Here is a 26,810-nt window from a genome sequence, read left to right as displayed (position 1 = left end):
AATGGATGGAAAGTGGTGTTTTGGGAAAAACATACGACATTAGGAAATCAATGTACACAAGCAACAAGTGTGCTGTTAAAATTGGCAAAAAACACACATTAAACCCCACCCTCTTCAAAATATATATAAACGAATTGGCGAGGGCACTAGAACAGTCTGCAGCGCCCGGCCTCAACCTTACTAGAATCTGAAGTCAATTGTCTACTGTTTGCTGATAATTTGGTGCTTCTGTCCCCAATCAAGGAGGGTCTAGAGCAGCACCTAGATCTTCTGCACAGATTCTGTCAGACCTGGGCCCTGTCAGACCTGGGCCCTGTCAGACCTGGGCCCTGACAGACCTGGGCCCTGACAGACATGGGCCCTGACAGACCTGGGCCCTGTCAGACATGGGCCCTGACAGACCTGGGCCCTGACAGACCTGGGTCCTGACAGTAAATCTCAGTAAGACCAAAATAATGGTGCTCCAAAAAAGGTCCAGTTGCCAGGACCACAAATACAAATTCCATCTAGATATTGTTGCCCTAGAGCATACAAACAACTATACATACCTCAGCCTAAACATCAGCACCACAGGTAACTTCCACAAAGCTGTGAACGATCTGAGAGACAAGGCAAGAAGGGCCTTCTATGCCATCAAAAGGAACATAACATTTGACATGCCAATTAGGATCTGGCTAAAAATACTTTAATCATTTATAGAACCTATTGCCCTTCATGGTTGTGAGCTATGGGTTCTGCTCACCAACCATGAATTCACAAAATGTGACAAACACCAAATCGAGGCTGCATGCAGAATTCTGCAAAAATGTCCTCTGTGTACAACGTAGAACACCAGGCAGACATGGCTCTCAAGAGAAGACAGGCTATGTGCAACACTCCCCACAAAATTAGGTGGAAACTAAGCTGCACTTCCTAACCTCCTGCCAAATATATGAACATATTGGAGACACATATTTCCCTCAGAATACACAGACCCACAAAGAATTTGAAAACAAATCCAAGTTTGATAAACTCCCATATCTACTGGGTGAAATACCACAGTGTGCCATCACAGCAGCAAGATGTGTGATGTGTTGCCACAAGAAAAGGTCAACCAGTGAAGAACAAACACCATTGTAAATTCAATCCATATTTATGTTTATTTATTTTCCCTTTTGCACATCGTTACAACGCTGTGTATATCTATATATACACTGCTCCAAAAAATAAAGGGAACACTTAAACAACACAATGTAACTCCAAGTCAATCACACTTCTGTGAAATCAAACTGTCCACTTAGGAAGCAACACTGATTGATAATAAATTTCACATGCTGTTGTGCAAATGGAATAGACAACAGGTGGAAATGATAGGCAATTAGCAAGACACCCCCAATAAAGGAGTGGTTCTGCAGGTGGGGACCACAGACCACTTCTCAGTTCCTATGCTTCCTGGCTGATGTTTTGGTCACTTTTGAATGCTGGCGGTGCCTTCACTCTAGTGGTAGCATGAGACGGAGTCTACAACCCACACAAGTGGCTCAGGTAGTGCATCTCATCCAGGATGGCACATCAATGCGAGCTGTGGCAAGAAGATAGGGAGAGAGACAGGGTGGTAATAGACATACCCTTAGAGAGAGAGAGAGAGAGAGACATGAGGATAGTAACACATTATGAGACACAACTGGAGGTCAATACCATAATGGATATCTCAACCCAATAACCTACTAGAGGAGGTTTAATGAACCATAATAATAACCTAAACCCTCGAGCACATTCCCAAAATGACTTTTTTGGAATCCCTTCAAACTTAAACCATCACCACATTTCCACATGTTCCTTCCTCAATATCAGTCAATCCAGATAGTCTTCAGCTGGATGGAGAGGTTGTAATGTGGAGCCCCAGGCAGACAGGCAGGGAGACAGGCAGGCAGGGAGACAGACAGAAAAGAAGCAGGCAGACAGAAAAGAAGCCTCCCAGGCAGACAGCCTCTCAGGCAGACAGCCTCCCAGGCAGACAGCCTCCCAGGCAGACAGCCTCCCAGGCAGACAGAAAAGAAGCCTCTCAGGCAGACAGCCTCCCAGGCAGACAGAAAATAAGTCTCTCAGGCAGACAGCCTCCCAGGCAGACAGAAAAGAAGCCTCTCAGGCAGACAGAAAAGAAGCCTCTCAGGCAGACAGCCTCCCAGGCAGACAGCCTCCCAGAGAGACAACCTCCCAGGCAGACAGCCTCTCAGGCAGACAGCCTCCCAGGCAGACAGAAAAGAAGCCTCCCAGGCAGACAGCCTCCCAGGCAGACAGCCACTCAGGCAGACAGGCAAGTTGGAGGTCTCGGCGGTGTCCCACATGACACCATATGCCCTATATAGTGCACTACTTTCGAACAGAGCCCAATGCACTTCATAGGGAATAGGGTGCAGTTTAGGACACAACCTCAGTGTTAATGTGTCCGCTCCAAGCCCTCTCTGCTGGGTGGTAATGTGATTGGTTTCTGTTGATGCCTAGACACACACACACACACACACACACACACACACACACACACACACACACACACACACACACACACACACACACACACACACACACACACACACCATCCTAAACCAGCCAGGCAGGGTGTAATGCAGCCACATGGTGTGTTATCGATCCTTCTCAGAGAGAGAGAGAGAGATACACGGAGAGAGACACGGAAAGAGAGAGAGACATAGAGAGACACAGAGAGAGAGACAGAGAGAGAGAGAGAGAGACAGAGAGAGACACACAGAGAGAGAGAGAGAGACAGACAGACATAGAGAGAGACAGAGAGAGAGAGAGAGAGAGAGAGAGAGACAGAGAGAGAGAGAGACAGAGAGACAGAGAGAGAGAGAGAGACAGAGAGAGACACACAGACAGACAGACATAGAGAGAGAGAGAGAGAGCGAGAGAGAGAGAGAGACAGAGAGAGAGACAGAGAGAGAGAGATCCACAAAGAATTCAAAAACAAATCCAATTTTGATAAACTCCCATATCTACTGGGTGAAATACCACAGTGTGACATCACAGCAGCAAGATGTGTGACCTGTTGCCCCAAGGGCAACCAGTGAAGAACAAACCCCATTGTAAATACAACCCATATTTATTTTCCCTTTTGTACTTTAAAGGAAATTCTAGATGATTCTGTTCCTCCAATTTTGTGGGAACAGTTTGTGGAAGGCCCATTCTTGTTTCAGCATGACAATGCCCCTGTGCACAAAGCGAGATCCATACAGAAATGGTTTGTTGAGATCGGTGTGGAACAACTTGACTGGCCTGCACAGAGCCCTGACCTCAACCCCATTTAACACCTTTGGGATGAATTGGAACACCGACTGCGAGACAGGCCTCCTCGCCCCCAACATCAGAGCCTGACCTCACTAATGCTCTTATGGCTGAATGGAAGCAAGTCCCCACAGCAATGTTCCAACATCTAGTGGAAAGCCTTCCCAGAAGAGTGGAGGCTGTAATAGCAGCAATGTTCCAACATCTAGTGGAAAGTCTTCCCAGAAGAGTGGAGGCTGTTATAGCAGCAATGTTCCAACATCTTCCCAGAAGAGTGGAGGCTGTTATTATAGCAGCAATGCCTTCCTTCCCAGAAGAGTGGAGGCTGTTAGGCTGTTAACATAGCAGCAAGCAGCAAAGGGGGGGAACCAATGGTCCAACATCTAGTGGAAAGCCTTCCCAGAAGAGTAGAGGCTGTTATAGCAGCAATGTTCCTACATCTAGTGGAAAGCCTTCCCAGGAGAGTGGAGGCTGTTATAGCAGCAATGTTCCAACATCAAGTGGAAAGCCTTCCCAGAAGAGTGGAGGCTGTTATAGCAGCAATGTTCCAACATCTAGTGGAAAGCCTTCCCAGGAGAGTGGAGGCTGTTATAGCAGCAATGTTCCAACATCAAGTGGAAAGCCTTCCCAGAAGAGTGGAGGCTGTTATGCTAATAGTATTAGTTAAAACTCAAAAGTTCATTAAAATACACATGCAGGGTATCAAATTAAAGCTACACTCGTTGTGAATCCAGGCAACAAGTCAGATTTTTAAAATGCTTTTCGGCGACAGCATGAGAAGCTATTATCTGATAGCATGCACCAATACACTACAACACAAAAGCACAGCAGGGGACGTAAACAAAATAATTAGCATTTCGGCGTTACACAAACCGCACAATAAAATAGAAAACAGTCATTACCTTTCACCATCTTCTTTGTTGGCACTCCTAGATGTCCCATAAACACTATTGGGTCTTTATTTCGATTAAATCGGGCCATATAAAGCCAAGATATCGTTATATGTAGACTGTGTGATAAACGAAAAAAACAGCGATTTCACAACGTAACGTCATTTTTTAAAATTCAAAAAATAGATGATAAACTTTCACAAAACACTTCGAAATACGTTTGTAATGCTACTTTAGGTATTAGTAAACGTTAATAAGCGATAAAAATCATCCGTAGGCGATGTACATATCATTAGCTGTCGTCTTGGAAAAAATTTCACGAGAGAGCTCTTCCGGAATGATCTGGGCGGAGACCGGAGGTAAGTGGTGCCCCTGTTTCGGTTCAACCAAGAATCAAAGATGATTCAATTCACAAGACTCTAGACAACATGGGGATGCTGTGGGAGTTGAATGCTCGGTCTTATCTAATTCGGCTCACTGTTAACAATTGCTGGAAGTGGCGCAAGGATATTTATTTCCATTTTCTGTGATCAGGTTTTCCTGCGCTTTCCGATGTAACGCACGTTATGTTATAGCCACAGTCGTGATTTAACCAGTTTTAAAAACGTCCGAGGGTTTCCTATCCACACATTCTAACCATATGAACGTACTATATTCCTGGCATGAGTAGCAGGGCGCTGAAATGTTGTGCGATTTTTAACAAAATGTTCAAAAAAGTAGAGGGTAGGAGCAACTAGTTATAGCAGCAAAGGGGGGGAACCAATGGTCCAACATCTAGTGGAAAGCCTTCCCAGAAGAGTAGAGGCTGTTATAGCAGCAATGTTCCAACATCAAGTGGAAAGCCTTCCCAGAAGAGTGGAGGCTGTTATAGCAGCAATGTTCCAACATCTAGTGGAAAGCCTTCCCAGAAGAGTAGAGGCTGTTATAGCAGCAATGTTCCAACATCTAGTGGAAAACCTTCCCAGAAGAGTGGAGGCTGTTATAGCAGCAAAGGGGGACCAACTCCATATTAATGCCAATGATTTTAAAATGAGTGGGTGTCCACTTTTGGTAAAGTAGTGTATTTGCCCTTGGAGCAGTTTAGCAGCTAACTGCCTAGTCTCAACATAAATACATGTTCTATGACTGCCAGGAGCCTGATGCAGCTTTTTCATGTTTCTCATGATTGTTGTTGTTGTTGTTGTGTTTTGATGGGGGGGGCGGGGTTTGTTTTACATGTTCCAGGTCACTTATAGAAGAGGTATTCCTCAATGGATATATATATATATAAAAATCTTAAATAAAACAGTTTATTTCATGTTGTAATGATTTTCATGTTTTCCCACCTTTTTCAGACCTGAGGAAGAACTTTGAGGAGGAGCCAATGGGGAAGGAAGTCTCGTTGAACCAGGAAGTGTTGTTACGCTGTCATCCTCCAGAGGGAGTACCAGCAGCTGAGGTGAGGTTAGAGATAGGAGACGTGGACTGTGGTCCGATTCTTTACCTTTATACCCGAAATGTAAACTTCCTCACTCCCCCTCGAAGCACTTCAAAGCACTTCAAACATAAAGTTACACTGGAAATTTACAACCAAACCTTAGATCAGTGTCTGTGGGCCGGCTTCATAATCCTCTTCAAAGTGTGATAGAGAGGCCCCTGCCTTCCAATAAGCTTCACCCTCCTCTTCAAAGTGTGATAGAGAGGCCCCTGCCTTCCAATAAGCTTCTCCCTCCTCTTCAAAGTGTGATAGAGAGGCCCCTGCCTTCCAATAAGCTTCACCCTCCTCTTCAAAGTGTGATAGAGAGGCCCCTGCCTTCCAATAAGCTTCTCCCTCCTCTTCAAAGTGTGATAGAGAGGCCCCTGCCTTCCAATAAGCTTCTCCCTCCTCTTCAAGGCATGATAGAGACGTCCCTGCCTTGCAACAAATATATCTCTAATTATTATCTCTTATTGATTACTGATCATTTTTTCATCAGAGGGGGGGAGGCAGTTCATGACAGCGTAGAATCCCATCTCTCAGGGCTGTCTCTCAGGACTGGTTCTCAGGGCTGTCTCTCAGGACTGGTTCTCAGGGCTGTCTCTCAGGGCTGGTTCTCAGGGCTGTCTCTCAGGGCTGGTTCTCAGGGCTGTCTCTCAGGGCTGGTTCTCAGGGCTGTCTCTCAGGGCTGGTTCTCAGGGCTGACTCTCAGGGCTGGTTCTCAGGGCTGTCTTCCAGGGTTGACTCTCAGGGCTGACTCTCAGGGCTGGTTCTCAGGGCTGGTTGTCAGGGCTGGTTCTCAGGGAAGGTTCTCAGGGCTGTCTCTCAGGGCTGTCTCTCAGGGCTGACTCTCTGGGCTGGTTCTCAGGGCTGGTTCTCAGGGCTGACTCTCAGGGCTGGTTCTCAGGGCTGACTCTCAGGACTGGTTCTCAGGGCTGTCTTCCAGGGTTGACTCTCAGGGCTGACTCTCAGGGCTGGTTCTCAGGGCTGGTTCTCAGGGCTGGTTCTCAGGGAAGGTTCTCAGGGCTGTCTCTCAGGGCTGTCTCTCAGGGCTGACTCTCTGGGCTGGTTCTCAGGGCTGGTTCTCATGGCTGACTCTCAGGGCTGGTTCTCAGGGCTGTCTCTCAGGGCTGTCTCTCAGGGCTGGTTCTCAGGGCTGTCTCTCAGGGCTGTCTCTCAGGGCTGGTTCTCAGGGCTGACTCTCAGGGCTGGTTGTCAGGGCTGGTTCTCAGGGCTGTCTCTCGGGGCTGTCTCTCGGGGCCGGTTCTCAGTGCTGGGTCTCAGGGCTGGTTCTCAGGGCTGGTTCTCATGGCTGGCTCTCAGGCCTTAGTTCTGCTCTGGCACGTTTGCAGGCTCTACACACTCATGTCTGTTAGCTGGCAGCTACCTCTCTTGCTCTCTTTTTTCATCTCAGACTTTCTCTCCCTCTTCCTTCTCTCTCCTTCTCTTTCTCTCTCTGCGTCTCTGTCTCTGTCTCTGTCACTCTCTCTCTGTCTCTCCCTCTCTCTCTCTCTCTCTCTCTCTCTCTCTCTCAGCCACATACAGCACATCTGCCGCAGCCAGCTCCCCCCACACTGTGATGCTAACGCTAACTGCCCCAAATAACAACAGCAATAAAATCTTCCTCTGGTTCAACCCCAACCCCCCCCCCTTCCTTCTCGATCACCCACACATCTCCTCTACCCCCTCCCTGCATCACCCACACATCTCCTCTACCCCCTCCCTGCATCACCCACACATCTCCTCTACCCCTCCCTCCATCACCCACACATCTCCTCTACCCCCTCCCTGCATCTCCTCTACCCCCTCCCTGCATCACCCACACATCTCCTCTACCCCCTCCCTCCATCACCCACACATCTCCTCTACCCCCTCCCTGCATCTCCTCTACCCCCTCCCTGCATCACCCACACATCTCCTCTACCCCCTCCCTCCATCACCCACACATCTCCTCTACCCCCTCCCTACATCTCCTCTACCCCCTCCCTGCCCCACCCACACATCTCCTCTACCCCCTCCCTGCATCACCCACACATCTCCTCTACCCCTCCCTGCATCACCCACACATCTCCTCTACCCCCTCCCTGCATCACCCACACATCTCCTCTACCCCCTCCCTCCATCACCCACACATCTCCTCTACCCCCTCCCTCCATCACCCACACATCTCCTCTACCCCCTCCCTGCATCTCCTCTACCCCCTCCCTGCATCACCCACACATCTCCTCTACCCCCTCCCTGCATCACCCACACATCTCCTCTACCCCCTCCCTGCATCACCCACACATCTCCTCTACCCCCTCCCTGCATCACCCACACATCTCCTCTACCCCCTCCCTGCATCACCCACACATCTCCTCTACCCCCTCCCTGCCCCACCCACACATCTCCTCTACCCCCTCCCTCCATCACCCACACATCTCCTCTACCCCCTCCCTGCCCCACCCTCACATCTCCTCTACCCCTCCCTCCATCACCCACACATCTCCTCTACCCCCTCCCTGCCCCACCCACACATCTCCTCTACCCCCTCCCTGCATCACCCACACATCTCCTCTACCCCCTCCCTGCCCCACCCACACATCTCCTCTACCCCCTCCCTGCCCCACCCACACATCTCCTCTACCCCCTCCCTGCCCCACCCACACATCTCCTCTACCCCTCCCTGCATCACCCACACATCTCCTCTACCCCCCTCCCTGCATCACCCACACATCTCCTCTACCCCCTCCCTGCATCACCCACACATCTCCTCTACCCCCTCCCTGCATCTCCTCTACCCCCCTCCCTGCATCACCCACACATCTCCTCTACCCCCCTCCCTGCATCACTCTTCACCACAACAAACTATACTATATTGTATGTGCTCTCTTGGCAGCCATCATGTTGAGTTTGTCCACTCTGACAGAGCAGGGACTAACTACATGGGACAGCTAGCTACTCTGACAGAGCAGGGACTAACTACATGGAACAACTTGCTACTCTGACAGAGCAGGGACTAACTACATGGAACAGCTAGCTACTCTGACAGAGCAGGGACTAACTACATGGAACAGCTAGCTACTCTGACAGAGCAGGGACTAACTACATGGAACAGCTAGCTACTCTGACAGAGCAGGGACTAACTACATGGAACAGCTAGCTACTCTGACAGAGCAGGGACTAACTACATGGAACAGCTAGCTACTCTGACAGAGCAGGGACTAACTACATGGAACAACTAGCTAGCCACTCTGAAACATTATCGGAATACATTTTACCAGCAGAAGAAGCTACGATAGCTATTCACACAGCACAGACCAGTTGAAAAATAGCTGGCTATGGACAGTGTAGGGACCAGTAGCAGAATAGCTAGTTATACAGTCTTTGGGACAGAGTAAGGACCACTGTTTGTGGGACAGCGTAGGGACCAGTAGCAGAATAGCTAGTTATACAGTCTTTGGGACAGAGTAAGGACCACTGTTTGTGGGACAGAGCCAGGGAATAGCTAGTTATACAGTCTTTGACAGAGTAGGACCACTGTTTGTGGGACAGCGTAGGGACCAACTAGCAGAATAGCTAGTTATACAGTCTTTGGACAGAGCAGGACCACTGTTTGTGGGACAGCGTAACCAGTAGCAGGAATAGCTAGTTATACAGTCTTTGGGACAGAGCAGGACCACTGTTTGTGGGACAGCGTAGGGACCAGACAGAATAGCTAGTTATACAGTCTTTGGGACAGAGTAAGGACCACTGTTTGTGGGAAAGTGTAGGGACCAGTAGCAGAATAGCTAGTTATACAGTCTTTGGGACAGAGCAGGACCACTGTTTGTGGGACAGCGTAGGGACCAGTGGAACAGCTAGTTATACAGTCTTTGGGACAGAGAGGACCACTGTTTGGGGACAGCGTAACCACATGGAACAACTAGTTATACCACTTGGGACAGAGTAAGGACCACTGTTTGTGGGAATACATTTTACCAGCAGAATAGCTAGTTATACAGTCTTTGGGACAGAGTAGGACCACTGTTTGTGGGACACAGCACAGACCAGTAGAAAAGTTATACTGTCTTTGGGACAGAGTAGGACCACTGTTTGTGGGACAGCGTAGGGACCAGTAGCAGAATAGCTAGTTATACAGTCTTTGGGACAGAGTAGGACCACTGTTTGTGGGACAGCGTAGGGACCAGTAGCAGAATAGCTAGTTATACAGTCTTTGGGACAGAGTAGGACCACTGTTTGTGGGACAGCGTAGGGACCAGTAGCAGAATAGCTAGTTATACAGTCTTTGGGACAGAGTAAGGACCACTGTTTGTGGGAAAGTGTAGGGACCAGTAGCAGAATAGCTAGTTATACAGTCTTTGGGACAGAGTAGGACCACTGTTTGTGGGACAGTGTAGGGACCAGTAGTAGTACAGATTGTGGTTGGACAGCACAGGGACCAGTAGTAGTACAGATTGTGGTTGGACAGCACAGGGACCAGTAGTAGTACAGATTGTTGTGGGACAGCACAGGGACCAGTAGTAGTACAGATTGTGGTTGGACAGCACAGGGACCAGTAGTAGTACAGATTGTGGTTGGACAGCACAGGGACCAGTAGTAGTACAGATTGTGGTTGGACAGCACAGGGACCAGTAGTAGTACAGATTGTGGTTGGACAGCACAGGGACCAGTAGTAGTACAGATTGTGGTTGGACAGCACAGGGACCAGTAGTAGTACAGATTGTTGTGGCACAGCACAGGGACCAGTAGTAGTACAGATTGTTGTTGGACAGCACAGGGACCAGTAGTAGTACAGATTGTGGTTGGACAGCACAGGGACCAGTAGTAGTACAGATTGTTGTGGGACAGCACAGGGACCAGTAGTAGTACAGATTGTTGTGGGACAGCACAGGGACCAGTAGTAGTACCGATTGTTGTTGGACAGCACAGGGACCAGTAGTAGTACAGATTGTTGTTGGACAGCACAGGGACCAGTAGTAGTACAGATTGTGGTTGGACAGCACAGGAACCAGTAGTAGTACAGATTGTGGTTGGACAGCACAGGGACCAGTAGTAGTACAGATTGTTGTTGGACAGCACAGTGACCAGTAGTAGTACAGATTGTGGTTGGACAGCACAGGGACCAGTAGTAGTACAGATTGTTGTTGGACAGCACAGGGACCAGTAGTAGTACAGATTGTGGTTGGACAGCACAGGGACCAGTAGTAGTACAGATTGTGGTTGGACAGCACAGGGACCAGTAGTAGTACAGATTGTTGTTGGACAGCACAGGGACCAGTAAGAGGCTGTCTCCTAAATGGCACTCTATTCCCTGCATAGTGCTACGATGGGCCCTGGTTTAACTGGGGCCCCACAGTGCATTTGGAAATTATTCTGACCCTTTGACTTTTTCCACAACCTTGTTTCTCATGGTTTGAGAGTGCTTTTGGCACTTTTTTGGCAAACTCCAAGCGGGCTGTCATGTGCCTTTTACTGAGGAGTGGCTTCCATCTGGCCACTCGACTATAAAGGCCTGATTGGTGGAGTGCTGCAGAGATGGTTGTCCTTCTGGCTCGGTTTTTTGCTCTGACATGCACTGTCAAATGTGGGACCTTATATAGACAGGTGTGTGCCTTTCCAAATCATGTCCAATCAATTGAATTTGCCACAGGTGGACTCCAATCAAGTTGTAGAAACATCTCAAGGATGATCAATGGAAACAGGATGCACCTGAGCTCAATTTCGAGTCTCATAGCAAAGAGTCTGAATACTTATGTAATTCTGTTTATAATTTTTATATAATTTGCTCAAATTAAAAATATATATATGTTTTCGCTTTGTCATTATTGGGCATTGTGTGAAAAAAAAAAATAGATTTTTTTTTTAGAATAAGGCTGTAACGTAACAAAATGTGGAAAAAGTGAAGAGGTTCTGAATACTTTCTGAATGCACCGTATACATGGAATAGAGCAACAGAAGAAACAACAACAGCATAGAGCATTATGATTGTTAGAGCCAATCCAATAGAGTTCACAACAACAACATGAGACCAGCTAGCTAGCTAGCTAGCCAGAGGACAGAATGTAACAGCAAGGTTAACCTCTACCAGGGCAGTCGCACGTGTGGTCCAACAGCAGTGACAGAACACGGGTGTAAAACAATCCATCCAGGTTCAGATAGCATCACAACAGCAATAAGACCAGAGCTAGTCGAAGGTAGTTCGAGGGATCGCAGCACATGGACAGTAGCGTGTAACAGAGAAACATCTAGAAAATATAGTTTGTCAAGTCACAGGGACTGCAGAGGAACAGGAGAGATGCTAGCTACTCTATCCTGTCATAGCTGAATCAGAATTAGTTAGGTAACATTGATAAATAAGATGTTTTATCTACTTTCATAAATATGCTTATGTGGCGTAAAAAGTCACTTGGGGCCCAGAGAGGGGAGAGGTCAGGATTGTCTTCATATGTGAGGGTATCTGTTAAACCATGTGAAGGGCTCCACAATGTCTGTACTCCAGTCACTCCCTACTTTTCCCATTGGAGGGAGGAGTATGGCAGTGTCTGGAACCATTGTATGTCCCCTCTGATGTTGAAACTTATCTTGACCTAGTATATGACCTAGAGGCTCACTCCTCTCAGAGAGCTTGTCCAGGGGTGGATTGTATTTGAGATGGATGTATCTAGAATTGACAATTGATATATGCGATTGGATGAGGTAATGTTTTTGTAATATGAAGTACCAAGAACGCTATAAAAGATCTCAGTTGCCATTATGTTGAAACTCTGAGTTGTGTGTGGTTTGTAAACTCTCCTTATTTAGTAATACAGGAAATTACCACGACACTAGCAACATCAATTCTACTAGCTACTTGGGGAAGGGATCCCTCAGAGAAACATAAACTGGACTAACTACTCTCACAGGGATTAGACTGGACATAACCTTTCAGACAGAGACACAGCTACTCTCACTGGGATTAGACTGGACATAACATTATAGACAGAGACACAGCTACTCTCACAGGGATTAGACTGGACATAACCTGACAGAGACATAGCTAATCCCACAGGGATTAGACTGGACATAACCTGACAGACAGAGACATAGCTACTCTCACAGGGATTAGACTGGACATAACCTGACAGAGACATAGCTACTCTCACTGGGATTAGACTGGACATAACCTGACAGAGACACAGCTACTCTCACAGGGATTAGACTGGACATAACCTGACAGAGACATAGCTACTCTCACTGGGATTAGACTGGACATAACCTTATAGACAGAGACATAGCTACTCTCACTGGGATTAGACTGGACATAACCTGACAGACAGAGACATAGCTACTCTCACAGGGATTAGACTGGACATAACCTGACAGAGACATAGCTACTCTCACAGGGATTAGACTGGACATAACCTGACAGAGACATAGCTACTCTCACAGTGATTAGACTGGACATAACCTGACAGAGACACAGCTACTCTCACTGGGATTAGACTGGACATAACCTGACAGAGACATAGCTACTCTCACAGTGATTAGACTGGACATAACCTGACAGAGACACAGCTACTCTCACTGGGATTAGACTGGACATAACCTGACAGAGACATAGCTACTCTCACTGGGATTAGACTGGACATAACCTTATAGACAGAGACACATCTACTCTCACAGGGATTAGACTGGACATAACCTGACAGAGACATAGCTACTCTCACAGGGATTAGACTGGACATAACCTGACAGAGACATAGCTAATCTCACAGGGATTAGACTGGACATAACCTGACAGACAGAGACATAGCTACTCTCACAGGGATTAGACTGGACATAACCTGACAGAGACATAGCTACTCTCACTGGGATTAGACTGGACATAACCTGACAGAGACACAGCTACTCTCACAGGGATTAGACTGGACATAACCTGACAGAGACATAGCTACTCTCACTGCGATTAGACTGGACATAACATTATAGACAGAGACACAGCTACTCTCACAGGGATTAGACTGGACATAACCTGACAGAGACATAGCTAATCCAACAGGGATTAGACTGGACATAACCTGACAGACAGAGACATAGCTACTCTCACAGGGATTAGACTGGACATAACCTGACAGAGACATAGCTACTCTCACTGGGATTAGACTGGACATAACCTGACAGAGACACAGCTACTCTCACAGGGATTAGACTGGACATAACCTGACAGAGACATAGCTACTCTCACTGGGATTAGACTGGACATAACCTTATAGACAGAGACATAGCTACTCTCACTGGGATTAGACTGGACATAACCTGACAGACAGAGACATAGCTACTCTCACAGGGATTAGACTGGACATAACCTGACAGAGACATAGCTACTCTCACAGTGATTAGACTGGACATAACCTGACAGAGACACAGCTACTCTCACTGGGATTAGACTGGACATAACCTGACAGAGACATAGCTACTCTCACTGGGATTAGACTGGACATAACCTTATAGACAGAGACACAGCTACTCTCACTGGGATTAGACTGGACATAACCTGACAGAGACACAGCTACTCTCACAGGGATTAGACTGGACATAACCTGACAGAGACATAGCTACTCTCACTGGGATTAGACTGGACATAACCTTATAGACAGAGACACAGCTACTCTCATAGGGATTAGACTGGACATAACCTGACAGAGACACAGCTACTCTCACAGGGATTAGACTGGACATAACCTGACAGAGACACAGCTACTCTCACAGGGATTAGACTGGACATAACTTTACAGACAGAGACACAGCTACTCTCACAGGGATTAGACTGGACATAGCCTGACAGACAGAGACATAGCTACTCTCACAGGGATTAGACTGGACATAACCTTATAGACAGAGACACAGCTACTCTCACTGGGATTAGACTGGACATAACATAGACAGAGACACAGCTACTCTCACTGGGATTAGACTGGACATAACCTGACAGACAGAGACACAACTACTCTCACAGGGATTAGACTGGACATAACCTGACAGACAGAGACACAGCTACTCTCACTGGGATTAGACTGGACATAACCTGACAGAGACACAGCTACTCTCACTGGGATTAGACTGGACATAACCTGACAGACAGAGACACAGCTACTCTCACTGGGATTAGACTGGACATAACCTGACAGAGACACCGCTACTCTCACTGGGATTAGACTGGACATAACCTGACAGAGACATAGCTACTCTCACAGGGATTAGACTGGACATAACCTGACAGAGACACAGCTACTCTCACAGGGATTAGTCTGTACATAACCTTACAGACAGAGACACAGCTACTCTCACTGGGATTAGACTGGACATAACCTGACAGAGACACAGCTACTCTCACAGGGATTAGTCTGTACATAACCTTACAGACAGAGACATAGCTACTCTCACAGGGATTAGACTGGACATAACCTGACAGAGACATAGCTACTCTCACAGGGATTAGACTGGACATAACCTGACAGAGACACAGCTACTCTCACAGGGATTAGACTGGACATAACCTGACAGAGACACAGCTACTCTCACTGGGATTAGACTGGACATAACCTGACAGAGACACAGCTACTCTCACTGGGATTAGACTGGACATAACCAGACAGACAGAGACATAGCTACTCTCACAGGGATTAGACTGGACATAACCTGACAGAGACATAGCTACTCTCACTGGGATTAGACTGGACATAACCTGACAGAACACAGCTACTCTCACAGGGATTAGACTGGACATAACCTGACAGAGACACAGCTACTCTCACAGGGATTAGACTGGACATAACCTGACAGAGACATAGCTATTCTCACGGGGATTAGACTGGACATAACCTGACAGAGACATAGCTACTCTCACTGGGATTAGACTGGACATAACCAGACAGAGACACAGCTACTCTCACAGAGATTAGACTGGACATAACCTGACAGAGACATAGCTACTCTCACAGTGATTAGACTGGACATAACCTGACAGAGACACAGCTACTCTCACTGGGATTAGACTGGACATAACCTGACAGAGACATAGCTACTCTCACTGGGATTAGACTGGACATAACATTACAGACAGAGACACAGCTACTCTCACTGGGATTAGACTGGACATAACTTTACAGACAGAGACACAGCTACTCTCACTGGGATTAGACTGGACATAACCAGACAGACAGAGACACAGCTACTCTCACAGGGATTAGACTGGACATAACCTGACAGAGACACAGCTACTCTCACAGGGATTAGACTGGACATAACTTTACAGACAGAGACATAGCTACTCTCACTGGGATTAGACTGGACATAACCTGACAGAGACACAGCTACTCTCACAGGGATTAGACTGGACATAACCAGACAGAGACACAGCTACTCTCACTGGGATTAGACTGGACATAACCTGACAGAGACATAGCTACTCTCACTGGGATTAGACTGGACATAACCAGACAGAGACACAGCTACTCTCACTGGGATTAGACTGGACATAACCTGACAGACAGATACATAACCTTACAGACAGAGACACAGCTACTCTCACAGGGATTAGACTGGACATAACCTGAGGGGGATTAGACTGGACATAACCTGACAGAGACACAGCTACTCTCACAGGGATTAGACTGGACATAACCTGACAGACAGAGACACAGCTACTCTCACAGGGATTAGACTGGACATAACCTGACAGAGACACAGCTACTCTCACAGGGATTAGACTGGACATAACCTGACAGAGACACAGCTACTCTCACTGGGATTAGACTGGACATAACCTGACAGAGACACAGCTACTCTCACAGGGATTAGACTGGACATAACCTTACAGACAGAGACACAGCTACTCTCACTGGGATTAGACTGGACATAACCTGACAGAGACACAGCTACTCTCACGTGGATTAGACTGGACATAACCTTACAGACAGAGACATAGCTACTCTCACAGGGATTAGACTGGACATAACCTGACAGAGACACAGCTACTCTCACAGGGATTAGACTGGACATAACTTTACAGACAGAGACACAGCTACTCTCACAGGGATTAGACTGGACATAACCTGACAGACAGAGACACAGCTACTCTCACTGGGATTAGACTGGACATAACCTGACAGACAGAGACATAACCTGACAGACAGAGACACAGCTACTCTCACAGGGATTAGACTGGACATAACCTGACAGAGACACAGCTACTCTCACAGGGATTAGACTGGACATAACCTGACAGAGACACAGCTACTCTCACAGGGATTAGACTGGACATAACCTGACAGACAGAGACACAGCTACTCTCACAGGGATTAGACTGGACATAACCTGACAGAGACACAGCTACTCTCACAGGGATTAGACTGGACATAACCTTATAGACAGAGACACAGCTACTCTCACAGGGATTAGACTGGACATAACCTGACAGAGACACAGCTACTCTCACAGGGATTAGACTGGACATAACATTACAGACAGAGACACAGCTACTCTCACAGGGATTAGACTGGGCATAACCTGACAGACAGAGACACAGCTACTCTCACAGGGATTAGACTGGACATAACCTGACAGAGACACAGCTACTCTCACAGGGATTAGACTGGACATAACATTACAGACAGAGACACAGCTACTCTCACAGGGATTAGACTGGACATAACATTACAGACAGAGACACAGCTACTCTCACTGGGATTAGACTGGACATAACCTGACAGACAGAGACACAGCTACTCTCACTGGGATTAGACTGGACAAAACCTGACAGAGACACAGCTACTCTCACTGGGATTAGACTGGACATAACCAGACAGAGACACAGCTACTCTCACAGGGATTAGACTGGACATAACCTGACAGAGACACAGCTACTCTCACAGGGATTAGACTGGACATAACCTGACAGAGACACAGCTACTCTCACAGGGATTAGACTGGACATAACCTGACAGAGACACAGCTACTCTCACTGGGATTAGACTGGACATAACCTGACAGAGACACAGCTACTCTCACAGGGATTAGACTGGACATAACCTGACAGAGACACAGCTACTCTCACAGGGATTAGACTGGACATAACATTACAGACAGAGACACAGCTACTCTCACTGGGATTAGACTGGACATAACTTTACAGACAGAGACACAGCTACTCTCACTGGGATTAGACTGGACATAACCAGACAGACAGAGACACAGCTACTCTCACAGGGATTAGACTGGACATAACCTGACAGAGACACAGCTACTCTCACAGGGATTAGACTGGACATAACCACAGAGACATAGCTACTCTCACTGGGATTAGACTGGACATAACCTGACAGAGACACAGCTACTCTCACAGGGATTAGACTGGACATAACCAGACAGAGACACAGCTACTCTCACTGGGATTAGACTGGACATAACCTGACAGAGACATAGCTACTCTCACTGGGATTAGACTGGACATAACCAGACAGAGACACAGCTACTCTCACTGGGATTAGACTGGACATAACCTGACAGACAGATACATAACCTTACAGACAGAGACACAGCTACTCTCACAGGGATTAGACTGGACATAACCTGACAGAGACACAGCTACTCTCACAGGGATTAGACTGGACATAACCTGACAGAGACACAGCTACTCTCACAGGGATTAGACTGGACATAACCTGACAGACAGAGACACAGCTACTCTCACAGGGATTAGACTGGACATAACCTGACAGAGACACAGCTACTCTCACTGGGATTAGACTGGACATAACCTGACAGAGACACAGCTACTCTCACAGGGATTAGACTGGACATAACCTTACAGACAGAGACACAGCTACTCTCACTGGGATTAGACTGGACATAACCTGACAGAGACACAGCTACTCTCACGTGGATTAGACTGGACATAACCTTACAGACAGAGACATGGCTACTCTCACAGGGATTAGACTGGACATAACCTGACAGAGACACAGCTACTCTCACAGGGATTAGACTGGACATAACTTTACAGACAGAGACACAGCTACTCTCACAGGGATTAGACTGGACATAACCTGACAGACAGAGACACAGCTACTCTCACTGGGATTAGACTGGACATAACCTGACAGACAGAGACATAACCTGACAGACAGAGACACAGCTACTCTCACAGGGATTAGACTGGACATAACCTGACAGAGACACAGCTACTCTCACAGGGATTAGACTGGACATAACCTGACAGAGACACAGCTACTCTCACAGGGATTAGACTGGACATAACCTGACAGACAGAGACACAGCTACTCTCACAGGGATTAGACTGGACATAACCTGACAGAGACACAGCTACTCTCACAGGGATTAGACTGGACATAACCTTATAGACTGGGATTAGACTGGATAACCTGACAGAGACACAGCTACTCTCACAGGGATTAGACTGGACATAACATTACAGACAGAGACACAGCTACTCTCACAGGGATTAGACTGGACATAACCTTACAGACAGAGACACAGCTACTCTCACAGGGATTAGACTGGACATAACCTGACAGAGACACAGCTACTCTCACAGGGATTAGACTGGACATAACCTGACAGAGACACAGCTACTCTCACAGGGATTAGACTGGACATAACATTACAGACAGAGACACAGCTACTCTCACAGGGATTAGACTGGACATAACATTACAGACAGAGACACAGCTACTCTCACTGGGATTAGACTGGACATAACCTGACAGACAGAGACACAGCTACTCTCACTGGGATTAGACTGGACAAAACCTGACAGAGACACAGCTACTCTCACTGGGATTAGACTGGACATAACCAGACAGAGACACAGCTACTCTCACAGGGATTAGACTGGACATAACCTGACAGAGACACAGCTACTCTCACAGGGATTAGACTGGACATAACCTGACAGAGACACAGCTGGACTCCTCAGAGACAGGGATTAGACTGGACATAACCTGACAGAGACACAGCTACTCTCACTGGGATTAGACTGGACATAACCTGACAGAGACACAGCTACTCTCACAGGGATTAGACTGGACATAACCTGACAGAGACACAGCTACTCTCACAGGGATTAGACTGGACATAACCTGACAGAGACACAGCTACTCTCACAGGGATTAGTCTGTACATAACCTTACAGACAGAGACATAGCTACTCTCACAGGGATTAGACTGGACATAACCTGACAGAGACATAGCTACTCTCACAGGGATTAGACTGGACATAACCTGACAGAGACACAGCTACTCTCACAGGGATTAGACTGGACATAACCTGACAGAGACACAGCTACTCTCACTGGGATTAGACTGGACATAACCTGACAGAGACACAGCTACTCTCACTGGGATTAGACTGGACATAACCAGACAGACAGAGACATAGCTACTCTCACAGGGATTAGACTGGACATAACCTGACAGAGACATAGCTACTCTCACTGGGATTAGACTGGACATAACCTGACAGAGACACAGCTACTCTCACAGGGATTAGACTGGACATAACCTGACAGAGACACAGCTACTCTCACAGTGATTAGACTGGACATAACCTGACAGAGACATAGCTATTCTCACGGGGATTAGACTGGACATAACCTGACAGAGACATAGCTACTCTCACTGGGATTAGACTGGACATAACATTACAGACAGAGACACAGCTACTCTCACTGGGATTAGACTGGACATAACTTTACAGACAGAGACACAGCTACTCTCACTGGGATTAGACTGGACATAACCAGACAGACAGAGACACAGCTACTCTCACAGGGATTAGACTGGACATAACCTGACAGAGACACAGCTACTCTCACAGGGATTAGACTGGACATAACTTTACAGACAGAGACATAGCTACTCTCACTGGGATTAGACTGGACATAACCTGACAGAGACACAGCTACTCTCACAGGGATTAGACTGGACATAACCAGACAGAGACACAGCTACTCTCACTGGGATTAGACTGGACATAACCTGACAGAGACATAGCTACTCTCACTGGGATTAGACTGGACATAACCAGACAGAGACACAGCTACTCTCACTGGGATTAGACTGGACATAACCTGACAGACAGATACATAACCTTACAGACAGAGACACAGCTACTCTCACAGGGATTAGACTGGACATAACCTGACAGAGACACAGCTACTCTCACAGGGATTAGACTGGACATAACCTGACAGAGACACAGCTACTCTCACAGGGATTAGACTGGACATAACCTGACAGACAGAGACACAGCTACTCTCACAGGGATTAGACTGGACATAACCTGACAGAGACACAGCTACTCTCACAGGGATTAGACTGGACATAACCTGACAGAGACACAGCTACTCTCACTGGGATTAGACTGGACATAACCTGACAGAGACACAGCTACTCTCACAGGGATTAGACTGGACATAACCTTACAGACAGAGACACAGCTACTCTCACTGGGATTAGACTGGACATAACCTGACAGAGACACAGCTACTCTCACGTGGATTAGACTGGACATAACCTTACAGACAGAGACATAGCTACTCTCACAGGGATTAGACTGGACATAACCTGACAGAGACACAGCTACTCTCACAGGGATTAGACTGGACATAACTTTACAGACAGAGACACAGCTACTCTCACAGGGATTAGACTGGACATAACCTGACAGACAGATACATAACCTTACAGACAGAGACACAGCTACTCTCACAGGGATTAGACTGGACATAACCTGACAGAGACACAGCTACTCTCACAGGGATTAGACTGGACATAACCTGACAGAGACACAGCTACTCTCACAGGGATTAGACTGGACATAACATGACAGAGACACAGCTACTCTCACAGGGATTAGACTGGACATAACATTACAGACAGAGACACAGCTACTCTCACTGGGATTAGACTGGACATAACCTGACAGACAGAGACACAGCTACTCTCACTGGGATTAGACTGGACAAAACCTGACAGAGACACAGCTACTCTCACTGGGATTAGACTGGACATAACCAGACAGAGACACAGCTACTCTCACAGGGATTAGACTGGACATAACCTGACAGAGACACAGCTACTCTCACAGGGATTAGACTGGACATAACCTGACAGAGACACAGCTACTCTCACAGGGATTAGACTGGACATAACCTGACAGAGACACAGCTACTCTCACTGGGATTAGACTGGACATAACCTGACAGAGACACAGCTACTCTCACAGGGATTAGACTGGACATAACCTGACAGAGACACAGCTACTCTCACAGGGATTAGACTGGACATAACCTGACAGAGACACAGCTACTCTCACAGGGATTAGTCTGTACATAACCTTACAGACAGAGACATAGCTACTCTCACAGGGATTAGACTGGACATAACCTGACAGAGACATAGCTACTCTCACAGGGATTAGACTGGACATAACCTGACAGAGACACAGCTACTCTCACAGGGATTAGACTGGACATAACCTGACAGAGACACAGCTACTCTCACTGGGATTAGACTGGACATAACCTGACAGAGACACAGCTACTCTCACTGGGATTAGACTGGACATAACCAGACAGACAGAGACATAGCTACTCTCACAGGGATTAGACTGGACATAACCTGACAGAGACACAGCTACTCTCACTGGGATTAGACTGGACATAACCAGACAGAGACACAGCTACTCTCACAGGGATTAGACTGGACATAACCTGACAGAGACACAGCTACTCTCACAGGGATTAGACTGGACATAACCTGACAGAGACACAGCTACTCTCACTGGGATTAGACTGGACATAACCTGACAGAGACATAGCTACTCTCACTGGGATTAGACTGGACATAACATTACAGACAGAGACACAGCTACTCTCACTGGGATTAGACTGGACATAACTTTACAGACAGAGACACAGCTACTCTCACTGGGATTAGACTGGACATAACCAGACAGACAGAGACACAGCTACTCTCACAGGGATTAGACTGGACATAACCTGACAGAGACACAGCTACTCTCACAGGGATTAGACTGGACATAACTTTACAGACAGAGACATAGCTACTCTCACTGGGATTAGACTGGACATAACCTGACAGAGACACAGCTACTCTCACAGGGATTAGACTGGACATAACCAGACAGAGACACAGCTACTCTCACTGGGATTAGACTGGACATAACCTGACAGAGACATAGCTACTCTCACTGGGATTAGACTGGACATAACCAGACAGAGACACAGCTACTCTCACTGGGATTAGACTGGACATAACCTGACAGACAGATACATAACCTTACAGACAGAGACACAGCTACTCTCACAGGGATTAGACTGGACATAACCTGACAGAGACACAGCTACTCTCACAGGGATTAGACTGGACATAACCTGACAGAGACACAGCTACTCTCACAGGGATTAGACTGGACATAACCTGACAGACAGAGACACAGCTACTCTCACAGGGATTAGACTGGACATAACCTGACAGAGACACAGCTACTCTCACAGGGATTAGACTGGACATAACCTGACAGAGACACAGCTACTCTCACTGGGATTAGACTGGACATAACCTGACAGAGACACAGCTACTCTCACAGGGATTAGACTGGACATAACCTTACAGACAGAGACACAGCTACTCTCACTGGGATTAGACTGGACATAACCTGACAGACACAGCTACTCTCACGTGGATTAGACTGGACATAACCTTACAGACAGAGACATAGCTACTCTCACAGGGATTAGACTGGACATAACCTGACAGAGACACAGCTACTCTCACAGGGATTAGACTGGACATAACTTTACAGACAGAGACACAGCTACTCTCACAGGGATTAGACTGGACATAACCTGACAGACAGAGACACAGCTACTCTCACTGGGATTAGACTGGACATAACCTGACAGACAGAGACATAACCTGACAGACAGAGACACAGCTACTCTCACAGGGATTAGACTGGACATAACCTGACAGAGACACAGCTACTCTCACAGGGATTAGACTGGACATAACCTGACAGAGACACAGCTACTCTCACAGGGATTAGACTGGACATAACCTGACAGACAGAGACACAGCTACTCTCACAGGGATTAGACTGGACATAACCTGACAGAGACACAGCTACTCTCACAGGGATTAGACTGGACATAACCTTATAGACAGAGACACAGCTACTCTCACAGGGATTAGACTGGACATAACCTGACAGAGACACAGCTACTCTCACAGGGATTAGACTGGACATAACATTACAGACAGAGACACAGCTACTCTCACAGGGATTAGACTGGGCATAACCTGACAGACAGAGACACAGCTACTCTCTCACAGGGATTAGACTGGACATAACCTGACAGAGACACAGCTACTCTCACAGGGATTAGACTGGACATAACATTACAGACAGAGACACAGCTACTCTCACAGGGATTAGACTGGACATAACATTACAGACAGAGACACAGCTACTCTCACTGGGATTAGACTGGACATAACCTGACAGACAGAGACACAGCTACTCTCACTGGGATTAGACTGGACAAAACCTGACAGAGACACAGCTACTCTCACTGGGATTAGACTGGACATAACCAGACAGAGACACAGCTACTCTCACAGGGATTAGACTGGACATAACCTGACAGAGACACAGCTACTCTCACAGGGATTAGACTGGACATAACCTGACAGAGACACAGCTACTCTCACAGGGATTAGACTGGACATAACCTGACAGAGACACAGCTACTCTCACTGGGATTAGACTGGACATAACCTGACAGAGACACAGCTACTCTCACAGGGATTAGACTGGACATAACCTGACAGAGACACAGCTACTCTCACTGGGATTAGACTGGACATAACCAGACAGAGACACAGCTACTCTCACAGGGATTAGACTGGACATAACCTGACAGAGACACAGCTACTCTCACAGGGATTAGACTGGACATAACCTGACAGAGACACAGCTACTCTCACAGGGATTAGACTGGACATAACCTGACAGACAGAGACACAGCTACTCTCACAGGGATTAGACTGGACATAACCTGACAGAGACACAGCAGAGACACAGCTACTCTCACAGGGATTAGACTGGACATAACCTGACAGAGACACAGCTAGACAGAGACACAGCTACTCTCACAGGGATTAGACTGGACATAACCTGACAGAGACACAGCTACTCTCACAGGGATTAGACTGGACATAACCTGACAGAGAGACACAGTTAGACTACTCTCACAGCTGGGATTAGACTACTCTCACAGGGATTAGACTGGACATAACATTACAGACAGAGACACAGCTACTCTCACAGGGATTAGACTGGGCATAACCTGACAGACAGAGACACAGCTACTCTCACAGGGATTAGACTGGACATAACCTGACAGAGACACAGCTACTCTCACAGGGATTAGACTGGACATAACATTACAGACAGAGACACAGCTACTCTCACAGGGATTAGACTGGACATAACCTTACAGACAGAGACACAGCTACTCTCACTGGGATTAGACTGGACATAACCTGACAGACAGAGACACAGCTACTCTCACTGGGATTAGACTGGACAAAACCTGACAGAGACACAGCTACTCTCACTGGGATTAGACTGGACATAACCAGACAGAGACACAGCTACTCTCACAGGGATTAGACTGGACATAACCTGACAGAGACACAGCTACTCTCACAGGGATTAGACTGGACATAACCTGACAGAGACACAGCTACTCTCACAGGGATTAGACTGGACATAACCTGACAGAGACACAGCTACTCTCACTGGGATTAGACTGGACATAACCTGACAGAGACACAGCTACTCTCACAGGGATTAGACTGGACATAACCTGACAGAGACACAGCTACTCTCACTGGGATTAGACTGGACATAACCAGACAGAGACACAGCTACTCTCACAGGGATTAGACTGGACATAACCTGACAGAGACACAGCTACTCTCACAGGGATTAGACTGGACATAACCTGACAGAGACACAGCTACTCTCACAGGGATTAGACTGGACATAACCTGACAGAGACACACATTAGCTGGACATAACCTGACAGAGACACAGCTACTCACAGGGATTAGACTGGACATAACACAGGGATTAGACTGGACATAACCTGACAGAGACACAGCTACTCTCACTGGGATTAGACTGGACATAACCTGACAGAGACACAGCTACTCTCACAGGGATTAGACTGGACATAACCAGACAGAGACACAGCTACTCTCACAGGGATTAGACTGGACATAACATTATAGACAGAGACACAGCTACTCTCACAGGGATTAGACTGGACATAACCTGACAGAGACACAGCTACTATCACTGGGATTAGACTGGACATAACCTTATAGACAGAGACATAGCTACTCTCACAGGGATTAGACTGGACATAACCTGACAGAGACACAGCTACTCTCACAGGGATTAGACTGGACATAACCTTATAGACAGAGACATAGCTACTCTCACAGGGATTAGACTGGACATAACCTGACAGAGACACAGCTACTCTCACAGGGATTAGACTGGACATAACCTGACAGACAGAGACACAGCTACTCTCACTGGGATTAGACTGGACATAACCTGACAGAGACATAGCTACTCTCACAGGGATTAGACTGGACATAACCTGACAGAGACACAGCTACTCTCACAGGGATTAGACTGGACATAACCTGACAGAGACACAGCTACTCTCACTGGGATTAGACTGGACATAACCTGACAGAGACACAGCTACTCTCACAGGGATTAGACTGGACATAACCTGACAGAGACACAGCTACTCTCACTGGGATTAGACTGGACATAACCTGACAGAGACACAGCTACTCTCACTGGGATTAGACTGGACATAACCTTATAGACAGAGACACAGCTACTCTCACTGGGATTAGACTGGACATAACCTGACAGAGACACAGCTACTCTCACAGGGATTAGACATAACCTAACTCTACATCCGTCTAGACACCACAATGTTTATTATTGAAAACCTTCCCCCTGTCTGTGTCTGTAATAATGTCATCTCACCAGTGGACCCATCGTCCTCGGGGACGGGGACGGGGACAGG

The 26,810-nt window shown here is 47.2% G+C and overlaps 1 protein-coding gene across 1 annotated transcript in view; it reads left to right on the top strand.

The window, feature by feature from the left end:
• Positions 1–26,810, top strand: part of unc5a (unc-5 netrin receptor A) — a 468,131-nt gene that overhangs the window by 191,400 nt on the left and 249,921 nt on the right. The window contains exon 4 of the mRNA XM_065019100.1: positions 5,504–5,607. Within this exon, the coding sequence (XP_064875172.1) occupies positions 5,504–5,607 (104 nt within the window). The remainder of the gene's footprint in view (positions 1–5,503; positions 5,608–26,810) is intronic.

The sequence above is a fragment of the Oncorhynchus nerka genome, linkage group LG6 (assembly GCF_034236695.1).
Source record: "Oncorhynchus nerka isolate Pitt River linkage group LG6, Oner_Uvic_2.0, whole genome shotgun sequence".
In the NCBI taxonomy this organism is placed as follows: domain Eukaryota; kingdom Metazoa; phylum Chordata; class Actinopteri; order Salmoniformes; family Salmonidae; genus Oncorhynchus; species Oncorhynchus nerka.
The sequence above is the reverse complement of the archived record's forward strand: the minus strand, read 5'-3'. Positions and strand labels throughout refer to the sequence as shown.